This window comes from Tenrec ecaudatus, chromosome 12 (genome assembly GCF_050624435.1).
Source record: "Tenrec ecaudatus isolate mTenEca1 chromosome 12, mTenEca1.hap1, whole genome shotgun sequence".
Lineage (NCBI taxonomy): Eukaryota > Metazoa > Chordata > Mammalia > Afrosoricida > Tenrecidae > Tenrec > Tenrec ecaudatus.
The window spans coordinates 130,135,677-130,152,828 of record NC_134541.1 but is presented as its reverse complement, the minus strand read 5'-3'; the positions used below and the strand labels follow the sequence as shown (position 1 = coordinate 130,152,828).

At 51.4% G+C, this 17,152-nt stretch overlaps 1 protein-coding gene across 1 annotated transcript; it reads right to left on the bottom strand.

The window, feature by feature from the left end:
• Positions 1-7,884: 7,884 nt before the first annotated feature.
• Positions 7,885-12,332, bottom strand: LOC142422952 (2-acylglycerol O-acyltransferase 3-like). Its single transcript, XM_075528155.1, has 11 exons — positions 12,270-12,332; positions 11,559-11,721; positions 11,233-11,345; positions 11,046-11,156; positions 10,086-10,203; positions 9,846-9,953; positions 9,673-9,743; positions 9,299-9,503; positions 8,856-9,030; positions 8,129-8,331; positions 7,885-8,039 (listed from the first exon to the last, which is right to left on the bottom strand). Exons 1-11 carry the CDS (start codon positions 12,330-12,332, stop codon positions 7,885-7,887), a joined length of 1,485 nt encoding a protein of 494 aa, XP_075384270.1.
• Between the last annotated feature and the right edge of the window lie 4,820 nt (positions 12,333-17,152).

Here is a 17,152-nt window from a genome sequence, read left to right as displayed (position 1 = left end):
GGGACATTCTCCTCATTTTCTTTGGGAACATCTTCATCATTTATTTATCCATAAGCTCTAACTTTGTCGTGCATCATCTGCGAGCTTTCCTTCTGAGAAGGAATTATTTTTAACATAGTCTTAAAATAGAATGATTCAGCCCCGGAGGACGGTGCACCTACTCTGCCAGTCACAGAAGAAGAGGAGTAGAGGACAATGGAAGGAAGTTTGCCCTCTGCCCTCTCTCAGCAGCTTCTCTCTGCCAGGCCTTTCATTTTAGTGCTCTTGCAGAATAAAATGAAATCAACTGCAAACTCGGTAGTCACAGGTTACAGAAGGGGAAATGGAGGTTCCGAAAGTGGTGAGTGAGAGGTCGTGGGGTAACTTCAAAACTTCTAGGTCTTGGCACATACTCAGTCTTTGAGTTGAGCCCAACAGAGATCTCAAGTCATGAGACGATGGACAGCTGGAAGAGTTGTAGTCCTGTGAACAAGGACACTCTCAGAAACCCACGGGGCAGTTCTCCCCTGTCCTGTAGTGTCACCGCGAGTGGTCATCAACTGGACAGCCGTGACTTTGGTTTGGGTTTGGATGTGCCTTGGGCAAGGATGAAGGAAGTTAGAGACCTCGCTACATGAATTCAAAGGCACGGCATGGGACTTTCAGCCAGACTTGACTGAGCTGTGTTTGATCCTCAACTCAAACTCAGCTTCTGTGCCACGCCTCCCCCCGAAACATGCACCCCCTTCACAGCCATGACACCAAGTCCTATTCTAATAAGTCCCTTACGGCTCACAGGACAGGGTAGACTGTCCCTGTCTATTAGCGGAGGAAGTCCCATCTTTCTCCCTTGGGGTGGCTGGTGGCTTTGAGCTGCTGCCCTTGTGTTTGCAGGCCAAGGCACAACAATTGGGTCCTAGCTGTCCTACTTCTGCTCCCAAGACATGGTCACTGTGGCAGCACCAAGACATCCGGGCAGCATATTTCTAGATGATGAGGCAGCAGGTGCAGGTTGGAACTGGTGGACAGCTTCTAAGCTCTGAGTTCTGACCTAGGGTTCATTAGGCTTCATCTTGCTGCTTTCTGTCGGGGCTTCCAGCGTTGATCAAGGTCTGAGACCTGACCTATCCCAGCCAAGCTTAGCCTAACAGGGAAGCTGATTGTTCAATTTCCTTCCATGTGACTGGAATCCCTGTGATAAAAGCCGCCAGCAATGGCTCATTGATGTGTGCTTCATCCTTGTGTTTCCCTCAGAAGACATCTCACCTGGGACCTCACTTCTGCTGGCTCAACTCCTCATGCTGGGACTTGTGGTGTGGGGTCTATGGGTTTAAAGTCTGTGAACTGGTGGCAGATGTCTGTCATCCACCTGCATCCTGGACTCTCCACCTTCCTCCATATGAAGCCTTAGCCCCTTAGAAAAACTCCTGCCCACGATGGGTGCTGGATTAGGGAGCACCACGAACGGAGGGGTCACGTGTTGGGCTGCGAACCACAAGATCAGCAGTTCAAAACCACGCTCCACTCCGTGGGACAAAGATGAGGATTTCTACTCCATTAAGAGTGACCGTGTAGGAAATCCATCCCATCCTATAGGGTCACATAGAATGGGGACAGTAAGTTTGGAGAAAACCAAGTCCCAGTGTTAAATGTGTTCCAGTGACATTTATCCTATAGTGGGCTAGGGAACAGAGGCTGCTTGTGAAGGCTCAGGAAGCAACAGGTTTTCTCAATCTTGGCTGGCTTCCCGGAGAGAGTGGTACTCTCCGAAGAAGGCTGACTGGCGAGGTTGGAGTCAGGGGATGGGGCGGGGCCACCTACCAGCGTTGTGTCACAGCCATAGGGAGGGTGTGAATCTCATGGATGAAAAAGGGACACATTGTGCTTGTTCAAGGGACATCATGGTCAGTCCCTTCTGTCCCTGCAGATCTTTCCCCAGCAGGACAAGAACACCCTCAAACGGATTTCATGTTTTTTTCCCAGAGACACAAGGCTGACCTTGACCGACTGCCCCTTTCAGGATTGTGCTGTGGGCTCTCCATCCGCCCCAGTGTTTTCACAGGAGGTCAGTGCCCCCTCTTCTTTCTTACTCTGTCAGCTCAGACCAGTTCTAGCCTCTTTTCAGATAGACTTGCCCCAAGAAATCACAGGTACTGGGAGCATTGTAACATAGGTCTGCTTCCACCAACTCCATTTTTTTCCAGTCAAACTCTACTGGCTTCTCAATATCCCTCTCTAGCTTTAGGTCCAAGGTCACTGCCATCCGTCAGTATGACACACTGGTTTTAGGGTTCAAATAGGGGTTGGATGGGAAAGGTAGACACTCAACTCTCCGTGACATCCCCCACAAAGGGCCCATACATCACCTCCCTTTCCTCTGGTGAGATGCACCCCCAACTCACGGGATCAGCAGACAGACTGAAGGCTGAGAGGCAGGAAGATCCAGCAGGCTCTGGGCCGTCCACTGCCCTGCACCTCTTGCCCCCAGTCCTTACTTGAAGTTCCTCGCTCTGCCCCCACTGAACACAAGAGAAAATCCCCAAGAAAAACCTGGGTGATGCTTATATTCAAGTTCATCCTGAGCCCTAAATTATCATAACTACCCTGTGTGTCTCTGTCAGCATAGTATCTGGTTTCTCCTAATCTCACAGTGGAGAGGAACATCAAGTTCCATAGTTCAAGGCTGATCCTTTTAGTGTGGAAGTCACACCATATGTGCCTCCACCCTCTGATCTTTTCACCAATTCTGACACCAAGTGGTCCCATAGCACTGGCTGCTTCTCTGCTGGGTTTGACAGTTCTTTGAAATGACGGCTCAGAACTCAAGGACAATACTCATGACTGTGGTGTTTATTATGGAAGTAACAGTTTACACATTAGAATTAGGAAATATTCCAGATATGGTTTTCAGGATAGCCTCCCCTAAGCCAGGCCCAAATCAGGTTTCTCCTTGGCCTTCTGCCTATTAGCTGTTGGCTCCTTATGTCTCTTGGGCCGGCCTTACCTCTGCCCTGCTTCAGTAATTGTTACAAAGCTCTTGAGCAATTCTGATACGAGCCTGGAGTCACCGCACGGACTGCAGGGAAGCCTCAGTCGGAAGACACTCCTTCTCTAAACCCAATGGGTAGACTAACCTAGTGCCCTCACGTGCCCAGAGACATGTCACTCTGTTAGCAAGCCTCCTAACCAAAGGGACTCCATGTTCTTGCTTTGTGAGCTGAGAAGTGCAGCACACACTCCTGCCAGTCTTTCGGTTCTCCTGCTTCTGCTGCTGCTTATTGATGACCATTTCTCTCTCTCTCCAGTATTGAAGAGCTCAGTCTTCTGAGTCTAGCAGGGACCCGGCTCAGGGACGCCATGCCAAGGACTGTTCCTCATTTCTACGTTCTTGGTGCTAATAATAAGGCGTCTCCTTTCTTCTACCCCCAAAGAGCTCATTTTTAAGCCCAGCAGGATGGCAGAACTGACCTGTCTTCTTGTTAGGGTTCCAGAGATCTCCTTGACATGCTGGGCCACCAAAAGTATGCCATGAACCTTATGTACATTCTTAGCAAATGATCCAATCCCTTTGGTGGGCCATAAGCCCCTCATCTGTACAGACCCACCCACTCATTGGGCAGAAGCTGCAAAGATAATAGCCCGCGGATTCATACACTATAATTCATTGCCTTCAGTACTTTCCCAAGGGGTCAAATGAGACCACACACAGACATGTTCAAAGCAATGAGGATTCTCTCAGCACAATACACAATAGAGTTGGAAATGAAGGAGAGGAACTGCTGTTCATTTCTCTTTTCTCCTCTTTCTACCGCTCTCTCATTCCCTCCTCCTCCTCCTCCTCCTTGCTCTTCACTCTTTGAAAGTGCTATGAGCCCATCCCCAAAGGGCAAGGCTCACCTTGGGTTCATTGACAAATGCTTCAATAGACCAAGAGCCTGGTAGAGAATGTATCCAAACCCCACTGAGAAATTCAAAGGTGAGATTGTGGCTGGCTGGGTGCTGTGAGGCACGAAAGAAGGAAGAACAGTGGCTACCCAGGGAATGCAGGCCCAGGCTGCCCAGGCATGGAGCTGGGGGTCCCACAGAGAAAGCCTGGGTGGAGCAGGGGCAGAAACCAGAGCCAGAAGTTAAGGAAGCAGCAGCACACGGGTTGCTCCAAAACACCTTCCATAACAAGCTCTGAAGACTTCCGGAATGGGGCCGTCAGGGAAAGGAATCCACTGTAACCAGGATGTGTTGGGACAGGCCAGACCAGGGGAGAATTTTGCCAGCTTTCCCCCATGCCTTCTACTCCAGTCCCAAGGCGTTACGAAGCAGCAGTGACAGGAGAGGCCAGCAAAGAGCTCAAGCCTTCTCTTCTCTACACCCCCTGCCCCCAAACTCCATGCCTGTGCCAAGAGGGCACCTACTGGCAGCCAGACGTTGTACTTACTGTGTCTCTGAGTTGATTCAGTTCCTCAGCAACCTTGTGTGACACAGTGGATCTGCCCCCTTGGGGGTCCATAGGCTGCACTCTTTACAGAAGTAGCTTGCCAAACCTATCTGCCTCAGATATGCTGGTTATATTGATCCCCAGACGTTTCCTTAGCAACTAAGCACTTAACCACGGCATCACCAGGGCCCCTTAGCCTATTCTAGCGAGGAGGGGCAAACACTCTCCTTGGATAAAGAGGGAGTGCTGACTAATACAAGGACTAAGTACTTCTCTGTACCAACTGGAAGTGAACACAGAACTTCTCACCTGAGAATGACCCTGGTAAGTCATGGGAATGCCTGTATTTTCATGGAGGAACAAGGGGAAATTCTTCCACGGGATGTATTTTATGCACTTGTAGTTGGACTCATTGCATTTTGATGAATGTTTCTTATTTCAGTCTGGGATACAGACCTAAAGCCTGCAGTAAATATGACTGCGGAGCAATGCGTTATTTAATGTGGCTCATCTAGACAGTCTGTGGAACTCCCACCAAATGACCTTTTCCTAATGCATGGGTTCTCCACCTGTGGGTCGCAACCCCTCAGGGGGTCTAACAACCGTTTCACAGGGGTCGCCTATTTATCACAGTAGCAAAATGACAGTTATGAAGTTGCAACGAAAATAATTTTATGATTGGGCAGGGGAGGTGGGTCACCACCACATGAGGAGTGGCATGAAAGGGTCACGGCATGAGGAAGGTGGAGAACCATGTATAATGAGTCTGTCATCTGTGGAGGTGGGGGTGATACTGATAGGATTGGGTCTAGAGCGCTGGTTAACAGGATGGGTTGTGATTGCCAGGCTGCGGGGTATAAAGTAAGCGACCTCAATACCAAGAGAAAGGGTATCTCATTCCCAGCAAGAAAGAAGATCCGGCGGGAGGACTGGAGGTAGCACCCGAATGGATGGTGAGTGCACAACTCGTCTTAAAGGCGGAGTCACCACAGGGGATGGGGGTATGGGTGGGGGTGTGGTGCTCTATGATGGATGTGTTAATGATTGTACAATGCTCCTTGATATGAGTGCACAATTGAACAATTGAATTGTATGATAAGTAAGCTACGTGCCAATAAAACTGTTGGAAGAAAACAAAGAAAAGTAAGAAGCTCCCCCGTGCCTTGAACCTTCATCCAGGAGATATCAGTGACAGAGGACACAGCAGCAGCCTTACAGCAGAACCAGGATGCAGAGCACACAACAGAGTCATGGACTTCCCAGATCGCTGAGCAAGTAAAACTGAATGCTTCAGGCCCTGGGGTTGGTTTGTGGAGGGTGCGGCACTGGGCATTTAATAGGGAGAGCTGGGCTCACTGCCCTAAAGGCCTGGGACTCAGTGCCTACAGTTGGAAGCTTCCGATAGAATGGAATGCCCTTTGGCCATTCATTGGCAGCCCCCAAAGACCTTTGTCTCATTGCTGGAGCAGTTCAGAGGCTGAGACAAGAGGCTAAAGGCCAGAGAGAGGACTGCCTAAGACGTGTGGTGAAGAAGAAACCAGTCCTAACTGAACAATCGTATCCTGTGCACATTTCATCTGAATTGTAACCTGGTGACTTCTCTCATAAACCTCATACTTGGGAGCATTGTCTGTGAATCTGGTGGCCCTTGCCAGGAATTAAGGAAGACCGCAGAAAGCTTGAGTTCGGGCAAGGAGAGCGCCATGGGAGACAGAACAAAGACTATACAAGGTCAAAGGTATTATAGGGAAATCAGAGATGGGTCTCTATATGGGAGCGAAAGCACCTGGTCTACAAATGGGTGCACTCACTGTAGCAGCCAAGCTTTTGAGACAAAAAGGGTCAGTGTTTGCCCAGAGGTGAAGCTCAGAAGACAAGAAAGACAGGAGCAGGGAAACGGTAAACCATGGAGGAAGTGGAAAGAGTGCTGCTGCCTTTTGGGTTTTACAATCAATGTCACAAAGCAAAAGGCATGTGAATTGTTGAATGGAAAACCAACTGACTCTGTCCGTTCACGCAAAGCATGCACACATGCTTCCCCCCACATCCACCACTCTCTTTTACACACACACACACACACACAAACACACACACACTCAGAGTAGCAGGTATTTTGTAAGGTGTACTGGGTTTCTGCTAAGGATGATAAAAATGGAACTGGATAACGGTGAGAGTAACTGAGGTCACTGGATGATACAAGTAACAAATGGCCGAAATGACACGCATTGTACTGTGCAAAGTACAGTCAGGGGTGGTGGTGGTGGGACCAGAACATAAGGCTCTGTAAACGACTGGCTGGTTAGATTTGTTTCCCTCCAAACACATGTGGACAGACTTGTGCCAACATTACTAACTTAATATCATTCCATTTCCACAAAGAAACCCCAAACCAAGCCCAGTGCCCTCATGTGCCTTCCCACTCACAGGGAGCCTGCAGGACAGAGTGGAGCTGCTGCACAGCGTTATGGGGACAGTCATCCCGGGAGTAGACAGGCTCCTCTTTCCCCTGCTGGGTGGTACGAACTGCTGACCTTGTGGTTAGCAGCCCCACACATGACCATTACACCACCAAGGCTCTTTCTGTGTGGCTGTTGGTGCACATCCCCACCAGGGCTCCTCTGCATGAGCTCATGGCTGCAGCCACTGTGTCCATGCACCTCCTTGAGGGCCTTCCTCTTTGTCACTGCCCCTCCACTTGACCAAATGGGAGGGCTTCTTCAAGGCCTGGTCTTTCCTGACAAAGTTTCCAAAGGATGGAAGCCACTAGGCTCCCCCAAAGTGAGCAGGTTTCAGTGGAGTTTCCAGACTAAAAACAGCGGGTGAAGAAGGAATTGGCTCCTCACTTTAGAGGAAAAAGCTGCTGAAAACCTTGTGCATATAGGGCTCCTTCTTCTCCCCAGGATGGGGCATGGGTACAAAGGCCAGCTATATAGCACACCTGTCTTTTCTACCAGTGGGATTGACGCCTCCCTTCCTACTCACAGGGTACCTCTGACCAAGTTCATCCTTTGCTCAAGGTAAGTCATTTAGCCAGCTAGTCTTCACCACCTAACTAAGCCCTGCTCACCCTCAAATTCAGCCCCTCCACCTAGTCCAACTCCCCAACATTGTCCCAGTGTCCTTTTGCTCTCAGTAAGCATGTGGCTTCATTGACAGATGGGGTGGGGGTGGCAGAGTCAGGGGAGAAGAGCTTGTCCACATTATCACATTGCATTGAAGCTCCCTAGGAGGAGAATTCAGGGGTTTTTTTCTGCCCAAGTCAAAGCAGAAGCTCAGGTAGAAATGGGATGTGCCTGAGCCTACTTGCTCAAACGGGAATGGGCTGGCCCTCAGCAGACGGGCACCCGACTGAATGACACTGGCATCCTGAGAGGGAACCAGCTTTTATTAGATGGAGGGGAGCCACAGGTCAGGGAGGGGGGTGGCATTTTCCCGGCTGTGCTCTCGGCAGAGTAGGGAGGGCGAGGCCTGGGTTAGAGGAAGGTGAGGTGAGCATCAGCAGGGACACCATAGCTCTCCTTGTGTTCCTCAAACAGCCGGTCCAGGGCCTTCAAGTAGAGTGTGTGATAGTGGTCGACGTCTTCCTCCGTTGGGTGGAGGGCCTGGGGCATGTCGATGGGGCGGCCCACTGGGGAGACAGGGAGGCAGCTGCTGAGCACAGAGTCATCTGATGCCCAGGAGGATGAGGGCAGCTTGCCCTAGGAGAAGAGTACTCACCCACCGTGGTGATGGGCCTGTGGAAGGGCATGAGGCCCCAGGATTTGGCCGAGAAGAGACTCTGACCAAAGAAGATGCAAGGAGCAAAGCCCACCAGTTTCTTGAAGGTCATCTGGCAGCGGTACTGCCAGGAGTCGGTAGGAAAAGTCTTGACGTTGAAAATATCATTCTCTCCGAAGGAGTAGATGGGTACCAGGGAGGCCCTTGGGAGGAGAGGAGGGAGGCATGAGGCTGGCGATTGGTGCCTGAGCTGCATCAGAGGCTCTCAGCTGCTGCTTTCCAAGACCCCTGAAGCCACACCAAAGGGGGGGCATCCATCTCTGGCCACCAAGAATGATCCCCCAGGAAGGGCTCACCTTTCTTGAGACTCAACGGTGCACTGAAAACAGGTACTTTTCTCATTTGGCCTTGACAACATGACATGCTTGCCAGGCGGCGTGTGCGCTACTTCCCAGGTGAGGAGACATGGCCAAAGGCTTGCCTCAGAGAGAGTGCCAGGGACTTGAACTCAGGACTTCCAGGGCCTCGGTTTTGGACACTCTAACCTTGCCTCTTTCTGATGCAGAGATATGGAGTGGGGTGGGCAGAGGTTGCACACCGTGTTTGGTTCGCTGTGAGAACTCAGCACAGAGGTGGGCACTCTCCCTGCCTGTATGGCCCTTCAGCGGGACCCAGGTGAAAGCTCCCGCATCTTCCACTGACCCCGGGGGACATCAGAGCCACTCACCCATGCCGCAGCGCAAGGCGCACGAAGCCTTTGCGATTCAGGAGATTAAGACAGTGCTGGCCAGGGCCCGAGTACAGCATCTCCTGGGCACCCCCGACGATGATGACCACAAGCTGGCCGCACGGATTCTCAGATAGGATATAGTCCAGGTTCTGTCGGTCCACAGAACAGAATCCTGTAGCAGGGGTGGTTGATGGAGGTGGGTGTAGGAAGTAGTCTCCACCAGCACAGAGGTTCCTGAGTCCCTCCACTTTATGGGAAGGGTGAGCGCCAACTTTTGTCCCTTACCCCTTCATGCCACTAGCTGTCAACCCTAGTCCACGTACCCACACAAGATCACCAGAATCCACTCAAAGCCCCTGAGCGAGTGGTGCTGGTGGAGGTGTGACTCTAGCCCTGGGAACTGTCAACTCCTCCTCCTCTTCCTCCTCTTCCTTGCTCACCAGAAAACATGAGAAAGTCACGGTAGATGGGGAGACGGAATAAGCCTGCCAACGTGGCAATGAAAGGCCGGAGACCAGGGAACTGCTGGGAGAAGGCATTGCTCTCTGTGCAGAAATTGCAGCTGTACCCGATGCACATGATCCCGTGGGGGTGGGCACCCATCACGTAATTGCGGTCAGGGGGCAACTCGGTTGTTTTCACCAGCTGTGAGTATTCCGGCAGGATTGGGGAGAGAGAGGCAAAGGGAACGTCACCCTGGGAAAAGTTAGGCCTCCATCTCAGTGGACCTCCAAGTGTAAGGTCCTGGGAGGGTCCAGAAGATGGCCGTGTGCCCCCTCCCCACTCCCTGTGCCTAGACTATCTGACCAGTCACCTTGATAGGAAAATAATCCCTCAGGTACTTCCAAATTGTCCTGTTCCTCATCCACGTGGAGCATCTTCCACCTGGGATCACATGTCACAGAAGTTGGCTTGTCAGAGTCCTCCCAGGCTCCGGTCCTGACAGTTTTTGCTGGGGCGGGGACGGGGGGGCTGTCTGAAACTCACCTTGGCTGGGTGTGTCCCAGTCCAGGTAGAGCCAGGTAAAGTAGAGAAGAGAGATTGACCACAACGACGTGAAGATGAGGAGGAAGAGCAGGATGGTGGAGAAGGCGCCTGGGTGAGAGGTGAGAGGGAATGAGGAATGAGCTCCCTAAGAGCTTCCGGGCTGCCTTGGCCTATAGGGTGAGGACAACTGGTGGCCCTCCCTCCAGTCCCAGGCCTCGGAGCCTCTCCCATTCTGCTCACCCAGGAAAAGAAATGTGGTCACATAGTGCAAGGCTGACGCTGATTCCAGCCACCGCCTTCCTCGGGTTTTCTTGGTAGGTGAGGGCGAGGGAGCCTCCATCCCAAGGCCTCCTGTCTTCTGTGGGTTTCAGGGTGCCAGAAGGCCCCCAAGCGAGAGCTTGGAAGCCTGCCCTCAGTAAGGTTTTCTCGGCCTGGAAGCCTGGCTTTCCCTGTGCGTGTGAGTTGGCGAGTGGCCGTGGCCCTGAGATCCGTGGACCGGAGGACAGAAGGCTCCAGACTCTTTCCTGGAACTGATTTTTGACCTTCTTCCTATTCAGAGATTTAGGCTGGCCCCTGGGCGGGGCCAGGAAAGGCGTGTTCGAGGGAGGGGTAGCCCATGGGTGCTGGAGAGATTGGTGTGGGTGGGGGCAGTGGAGCTTGTCCAGTGGGTCCCAGCAGTGCCAGGTATGTGGCAGGGTGTCAGGGTGGCACACAAATCCCCAGGAGATGATTCCTCACATGCCTTCCCGAACCTAGGGCTGTTGGCAAGTCACAGTGAGGGTCAAGGCCAAGGGGACCTGGAGGTGGACCTGCGCCCTGGTCCTGGCTGTGTGCTATTGCACTTTCGCGGATGCTGGCACACGCGCGCACACGCACACACACACATGTGCGGGGTTCTTCTTCTTTATTTCACACCCTGGACGCCCGGGGTAGAGGGTGGGGGCAGCAGGTCAGTTTAGAAGGGGATGAGGTGGCAGCGGGCAGGGCCACCTTAGAGCTCATGGAAGAGGTGCATCAGCCGCTGCTTGTGGGGCGTGAGCAGCATGTCCACCTGCATGACTGCGCGTGGACTAGGCCCCCAATGTGGCCAGGAAAGAAGCCAAAGGTGAAGGTCGCCTGCTGCCCGATTGGCGCGGCCCTGACTAGTGGACTCCGGGGCAGTGAGGCGGGGCTCGGCGCCCAGCAGCAGGTCCTACTGACCATTGAAGAGCCTGGGGCAAGGTGCATCAGCGCCCACAGCCAGGTCAGCGCCTTGGTGGTCTCCAGGGCGAGCTCCTTCACTCTGAGCGAGAAGCCCCACACCAGCAAGGCCTGGAGAGGGGCAGAACTGCGTGGACGCAGGCTAACCGCCCATGCCCACCACCCCTTCATGGCACAACCTGCGCACCTGGCACGCACCGTGTTCTGATGGCAACTGCACTGAACACTCAGTACTCTGGGTTTTGCCTGAAGCCCCTCTCAGGAATCTCTCCTGGCCAGGCCACCTGGCTGTCTCCAGGCCTAGAGGGCAAGTAGGAGGTTCTGGTCAGGTCTGAGTAGGTTAAAGGTGGAGAGGGGTGGGAAGGCCATGCTCAGAAACTGGACTCCTGGGTGTTGCAGGGGTCGAGTGTGCGTCATTGGGAATTTGAGGGCCAAGGATTCTCAACCTACCTCCATCTGCATTGGAAGAAGGGGAAGGGTCTGAGACCCAGCTCTGCCCACCCCCACCCCTACGTCGCCAGTAGTCCCAGAAGATGGGAAGGTGGGACCAACTGGGCAGCATGAGCATGGCCTCCATGCAGAAGTTATCGAAGGACCTGACCACCAGGATGCCGGGAGGGTGGAAACCGAAAAAGAGGTTGTGTGGAGAAGAATTCAGCTCTGTGGTCTTGAGGAGCTGGGGGTATTCGAGGCAGGGTCAGCCGAATGGCGTTGAGGATTCTGATCGCTCGTAAGGCTCCTTCCTCTGTCACTCCTTCCCACAGGTCATGCGCTTTAGACAGAGAGTCTAGCAGTATGCAGGCAGCCCTGGTGGCGCAGTGGGTTACGCTGGGGCCTGCTAACTGAAAAGTCAGCAGTTTGAAGCCACCACTCGCTCCCTGGGAGAATGGCCATGCTTTCTACTACAGTAGAGGCATACTATCTCAGAATCCCAGCGGGGAAGTTCTACCCTGTCCTATGAGGTTGCTTTGAGTCAGGATCGACATGATGTAAGTGTGTTTGGGGATTTCTTGAGTTAGCAGCATACAAGAATATATGCCTTCCAAAGGCCATGGGAATTATAGGTGAGTGTCTAGTATGTAATTTCTCTTTCAGTAAGACCATTAGGCTGCCGCACTCCGCAAGGTCAGTATTTGCAAACACAAGTCGCTCCAAGGAAGAAAGATGGAGCTTTCTACGCTCGTACAGAGTTACAGTAGAGGAAATCCACAGGGGCTGTTCTACCCAGTCCCAGAGGGGCAGGATCAACGAGATGGAAATGATGACCCGTTGGGCTGCGATCCTCATGGTCTGCAGTTTGAAACCACCAGCAGCTGTGCCGGAGAAAGACTCGACTCCCATAAAGAGTTGGCATCAGCTCGATAGCAGTGAGATTGGTTTTAGTTCAAGAATGCTTTCTCTGAAGGTTCACAGCCTGAACAATTCCAGCTTTCTTACCCATCAGATCTCCACCATGGTCTGAGTGGCCAAAAGTAAAATGGAAACTGGCTTATAGTCTTTTGTGACACACAAGCTTGCTTCCAAAAGAAGAGAAGAATGTCTTCACTTTTTATATTAAAAACAGTAACCAAAAAGTAACTAAGAAAATCCACTTCATTTGACCATGACCATAGGTGGGTGACACCTTCTGGACCAAGGGTGTGATGGGCGATGCTGGGAGAGTGGAGGGTGAGTGGGTTGGAAAGGGGGAACTGATAACAAGGATCCACATGTGACCTCCTCCCTGGAAGAGGGACAGCAGAGAAGAGGGGGAAGGGAGAATCCGGATAGGGCAATATATGACAAAATAACGATGTATAAATTCTCAAGGGCACATGAGGGAAGGGGGAGCGGGGAGGGAAGAAAAAAAAAAGAGGACCTGATGCAAAGGGCTTAAGTGGAGAGCAAACGCATTGAGAATGATTGGGGCAGGGAATGTATGGATGTGCTTTATACAATTGATGTATGTATATGTATGGATTGTGATAAGAGTTGTATGAGTTCCTAATAAAATGTAAAATAAAGAAAGAGGAGAAAAAAAAGAAAATGATTAGGGCAAAGAATGTACAGATGTGCTTTATACAATTGATGTATGTATATGTATGGACTGTGATAAGAGTTGTATGAGCCCCTAATAAATTGTTTTTAAGAAAAAGAATCAAATCTATGAGATAAAGCCCGGGTCAGCAGCCTGGGAGCCCTGGTGGTGCAGTGGTGATGTGTTTAGCTATGATGTGCTGCATGGTTGGCAGTTTGAAACCACCAGCGGCTCTGTGGGAGAAAGACTGGGCTCTCTACTCTCATCAACACTTACAGTCTCAGAAACCCACAGGAGGTCGCTGTGAGTTCCCTTGACTCCTCAGAAGTAAGTTGGGTTTTGGGGTGGTGCTGTCAGATAAGTGTTGCATGAATGTCAGGTAATGCGGGTGGTTCAAGCCCACCAGTCGCTCTGCTGGAGAAAGATGAGGCTGTCTGCTTCTGTCATGATTTACAGCCACGAAATCACCCCAGAGAGTCTCCATGAGTGGAATGGACCAGATGGCAGAGGTTTGGGGTGATAAGCCCCCTGGTGGAGCTGGTGGGTAGTGCTGTCGTCCAACCTCAAGTAGTTCCAACCCACCCATCCTTCTCTAAGGGAGAAGGATGACTCACATGGTAGCTCTGATTTGAAGCCCATTGGATAGCACTGTTTTCTTTTCTTTCCTTTTCTTTCTTTATTTTTCGAACAAGCATGGAATTAGGTAAGCAGGTGCTTACCTTGCTTATTGGAGAATCCGTCCCTGGCAGAAGGCCCGTGTCCTATGGCATATGAGATTAATTTGGGCGAGACTATCTTTCTAAGAGTTTTCACAGAGACCCCAGTCCCCTAATCCTGTGCCCTACAGAGATAGAGAAGCAGTCCCAGAAATGCCTACACACCTCCCAGTTGCAGACCCAGGCAGAGGGAGGAGCTGTGCCCCAACTCTCTGCATGTGTCAGTCTTCATGGAGCCACGGCAGGTAGAAGGCGGCAGGGAGTCAGGCCTGGCCTCGCAGTACCAGGAGCCTGTTCAGGCACACTGGCGGGGGCAGTGAGAATGGTTGCTCTCCCCCAGTCCTACTCCTATGTCAGCCTCTTCCAGCCCACCTGCACCTTACCCCTGCAAGTGCCTAAGGACCCTACACTGTATGCCTGGGGGCAGGCGAAACCAGATTGCCAGGTTCTTGGGTGGCCCAGGTTGCATGGACTTGATGAGTTCCAAGAAGGGGAAGAGCTTAGCAGGACACTGGCCACATAGTGGCCCCCGCTTAAGAAGCTGAGGCACCTGCCCACAGCTCTTACACATTGGCAGCTTTGGGCTGAATAGCTTGGACTTGACCCCTCGTCAAGTCCCTAGATATTTTCCTCTTACTGACCCACACAGTAGACCCTCATCAGGCCATCATGGAAGGGTTAATGATTTCTTGAGTTCACAAGGTATAAGGGAAATGGCCAAGGGATATGGTGTCAGGGTGAGGAAAGGGGTCACTCCAAACTTGTGGAGGTCAGGACATTGGGCCTCTGTGAGGAGTCTGCGGGCAACCAGCAGACCGGAAACTGACTTGCCTGGGCAGTGTCTCCTGTGAATGGCCAGCCCCTTTGTCAATGAGAACAGCTCAGAGACCCCTTAGTCAGTGGGTGAGCCCTGAAGCTGGGGGGACTGCAGAAAGTTTATGTACCAGGCAGCAGGCTGACCTTTTTGAGACCCCTAGAATGGAAGGTTTGGTGAGAAGTGCTGAGAATTGGTGGGGAGCACACCACGTGGGAGCCGGTCCTATTTCCAGGCCCAGGACTGTAACACATTGCCCTTCTCCACCCACACGTTTCAGTCATCTGTCTAAGGGGACAAGCACGTACTAGAAAATACTTCTGCTACATTCATACCTATCACAGTGGCTCTATACGTAAGGTCTCGTCCCCCTGACTGTCATCAAGAAGGGGTCACATCTCCACCTCCACACAGCGGACCCCTTGGCTCTGCAGGTGACAGATGCTCACTCAATGGTCAGAGGGTTGGAGGTGGCAGGGTCAACCATTTTCCAGTGTACAATATTGGTGCTCAGGCTGGCCTGCTGGCTTACCCTTCCAGGGAGTTGGTCAAGAGCTCTCATCAAGAGGGGCTTTCCCACAACTTGTGTTGCCCCATTTCCACCCACAGGGTATATGTGGTGTGCGTATGTGCGTGACTGGGAGAGGTCAAGGGGAGGTGGACCTAAAAGTCCAAAGAAATGCTCAGATCACACCAAAAGGCACCAGCCCAAGAGTCAGCATCACCTGCCAGGTAGGCAGGCTTCGCATGGGAGGTGGTTCATCCGCAGGAGAGACAGAGGAATAAGAGGGTTATAAAAACAGTAACATTTAAACATTTGGAAATTGGCAAGTGTTGGGCGCATGTGGAGATAGTCATCCTTGGTGCCGATTGGTAAAAGGGTGAATCCTCTGTGGAAAACAGTTTGATGGAGCCTCACAGTTTCACCTTGCTCGAGCATCTGATCCAGCAAAGCCAAAGGGGCCCAGGTGGCACCAACAAGCTAAGCACTTGACTGCAACAGGAAGACAGAGGGTTCAAAGCCCTCCATCAACACCTCCCCACGAGAAAGACTGGCCTGTCTGCTCTGGTAGAGATGGCACTAACAAATACCCCAGGGGGGCAGTTCTCCTCTGTCCCAGGGGGTGGCTGTACACCGGCACCTAACAGCAGTCATCAACCTTACACACCCAGCAGCATGAAAATAAGGCTCCCAAGAGATTCTTGTACACCAGTGTTCACAGCAGCCTGACTCCAGTAACCCAATGGTGGGAACAGGGTGTCAACAGGGGAATGTCTAAGCTACGCGAGGTCCATTCATCCTGAATCACTCTGTTGTTAGGTGCTGTCCAGTTGATTCTGACCCTCAAAGAGCCTCTGAAACACTCACTGTCTGATTCGGCGCCATCCTCACAATTGTTCCTGTGCTTGATTGAGCCCATGGTTACAAGCCACTGTGCCAATCCATTTTGTTGAGAGCCTTCCTCTTGTCCACGGGCCCTCTAGTTTACCAAGCAGGATGTCCTTTCCCAGGGCCTGGGCTCTCCTGGTAACCTGTTCCAAGGTCTTTTCATGAAGTCTTCATATCCGTGCATCTGAAGAGCATTCTGCCAGGACTTCTTCCAAGACAGATGTCCATTCTATTGGCTGTCCAGGCTACGCTCAACATACTTTGTCAGCACCAAGCATATCAATTCATTTTGTCTTCCTGATTCCATGTCTGACTTTACATGCATGTGAGGTGATTGAAAATACCATGTGTTGTGTCTGGCATAGTTCAGTTCTCAAAGTAACTTCTCTGCTTTCCAACACTCAAAAGGGTTCTTGTGAAAGCAAAAGCAAATCCTTGACAACTTCAATCTTTCCTGTTCATCCTGCTGTTATCTGTTGGTCCGCTTGTGAGGATTTGGTTGTCTTTCTTTCTTTTGTTTTGAGTTGCTCTTCTTGACATTGAGTTGTAATCCATCCTGAGGGCTGCAATCCTTGAACTTCATCTGCAAGTGTTTCAAGTCCTTCCTCGCTTTCATCAAGCAAAGTTGTGTCCTCTGCGTGGAACTGGTGTACAGCAAGTGGTTAATAAGCCTTCCCAAAAACCTGGTGCCACATATCCACCCATATATATCCAGCATCTCTGATGAATTTGCTCAGTATGCAGATTGAGTGAGTATGGTGAGAGGATGCAACCCTGGTATGCAACTTCCCTTAGACCATGCAGTGTTCCCTTTTTTTCATTCCCACTCCTGCCTCTTGGTCCATATGTAAGTTCTGAATGAGCACAATGAAGAGTTCTGGAATTCCAATTCTTCTCAAGGCAATCCATGGTTTGGGATAATCCACACAGTCCAATGCCTTGGCATAGTCAATAAAACCCAAGTAAACATCTCTCGGCATTTCTTGATTTCAGCTAACATCCATCTGACATGAGCAATGATATCCCTTGTTCCATGTCCTCTTCTCAGTCCGGCCAGAACCTCTCAGGGCTCCCTGTGGATGCACTGCTACAACTTTTGCTGGATGTTCCTCAGCACAAATTTATTTCCATATGATATCAATGATACTGTCCTATCATTTGAGCATTCTG

Excerpts from the sequence above, each read along its gene's own strand:
- LOC142422952 (XM_075528155.1), bottom strand. The coding sequence starts at position 12,332 with ATGAGGATCGCAGCCCAACGGGTCATCATTTCCATCTCGTTGATCCTG. Across the intron at positions 11,722-12,269 it reads TCCTGCCCCTCTGGGACTGG|CTCCTCAAGACCACAGAGCT; the intron begins GTAGAACAGCCC and ends GAATACCCCCAG. Across the intron at positions 9,504-9,672 it reads GGGATTATTTTCCTATCAAG|CTGGTGAAAACAACCGAGTT; the intron begins GTGACTGGTCAG and ends GAATACTCACAG.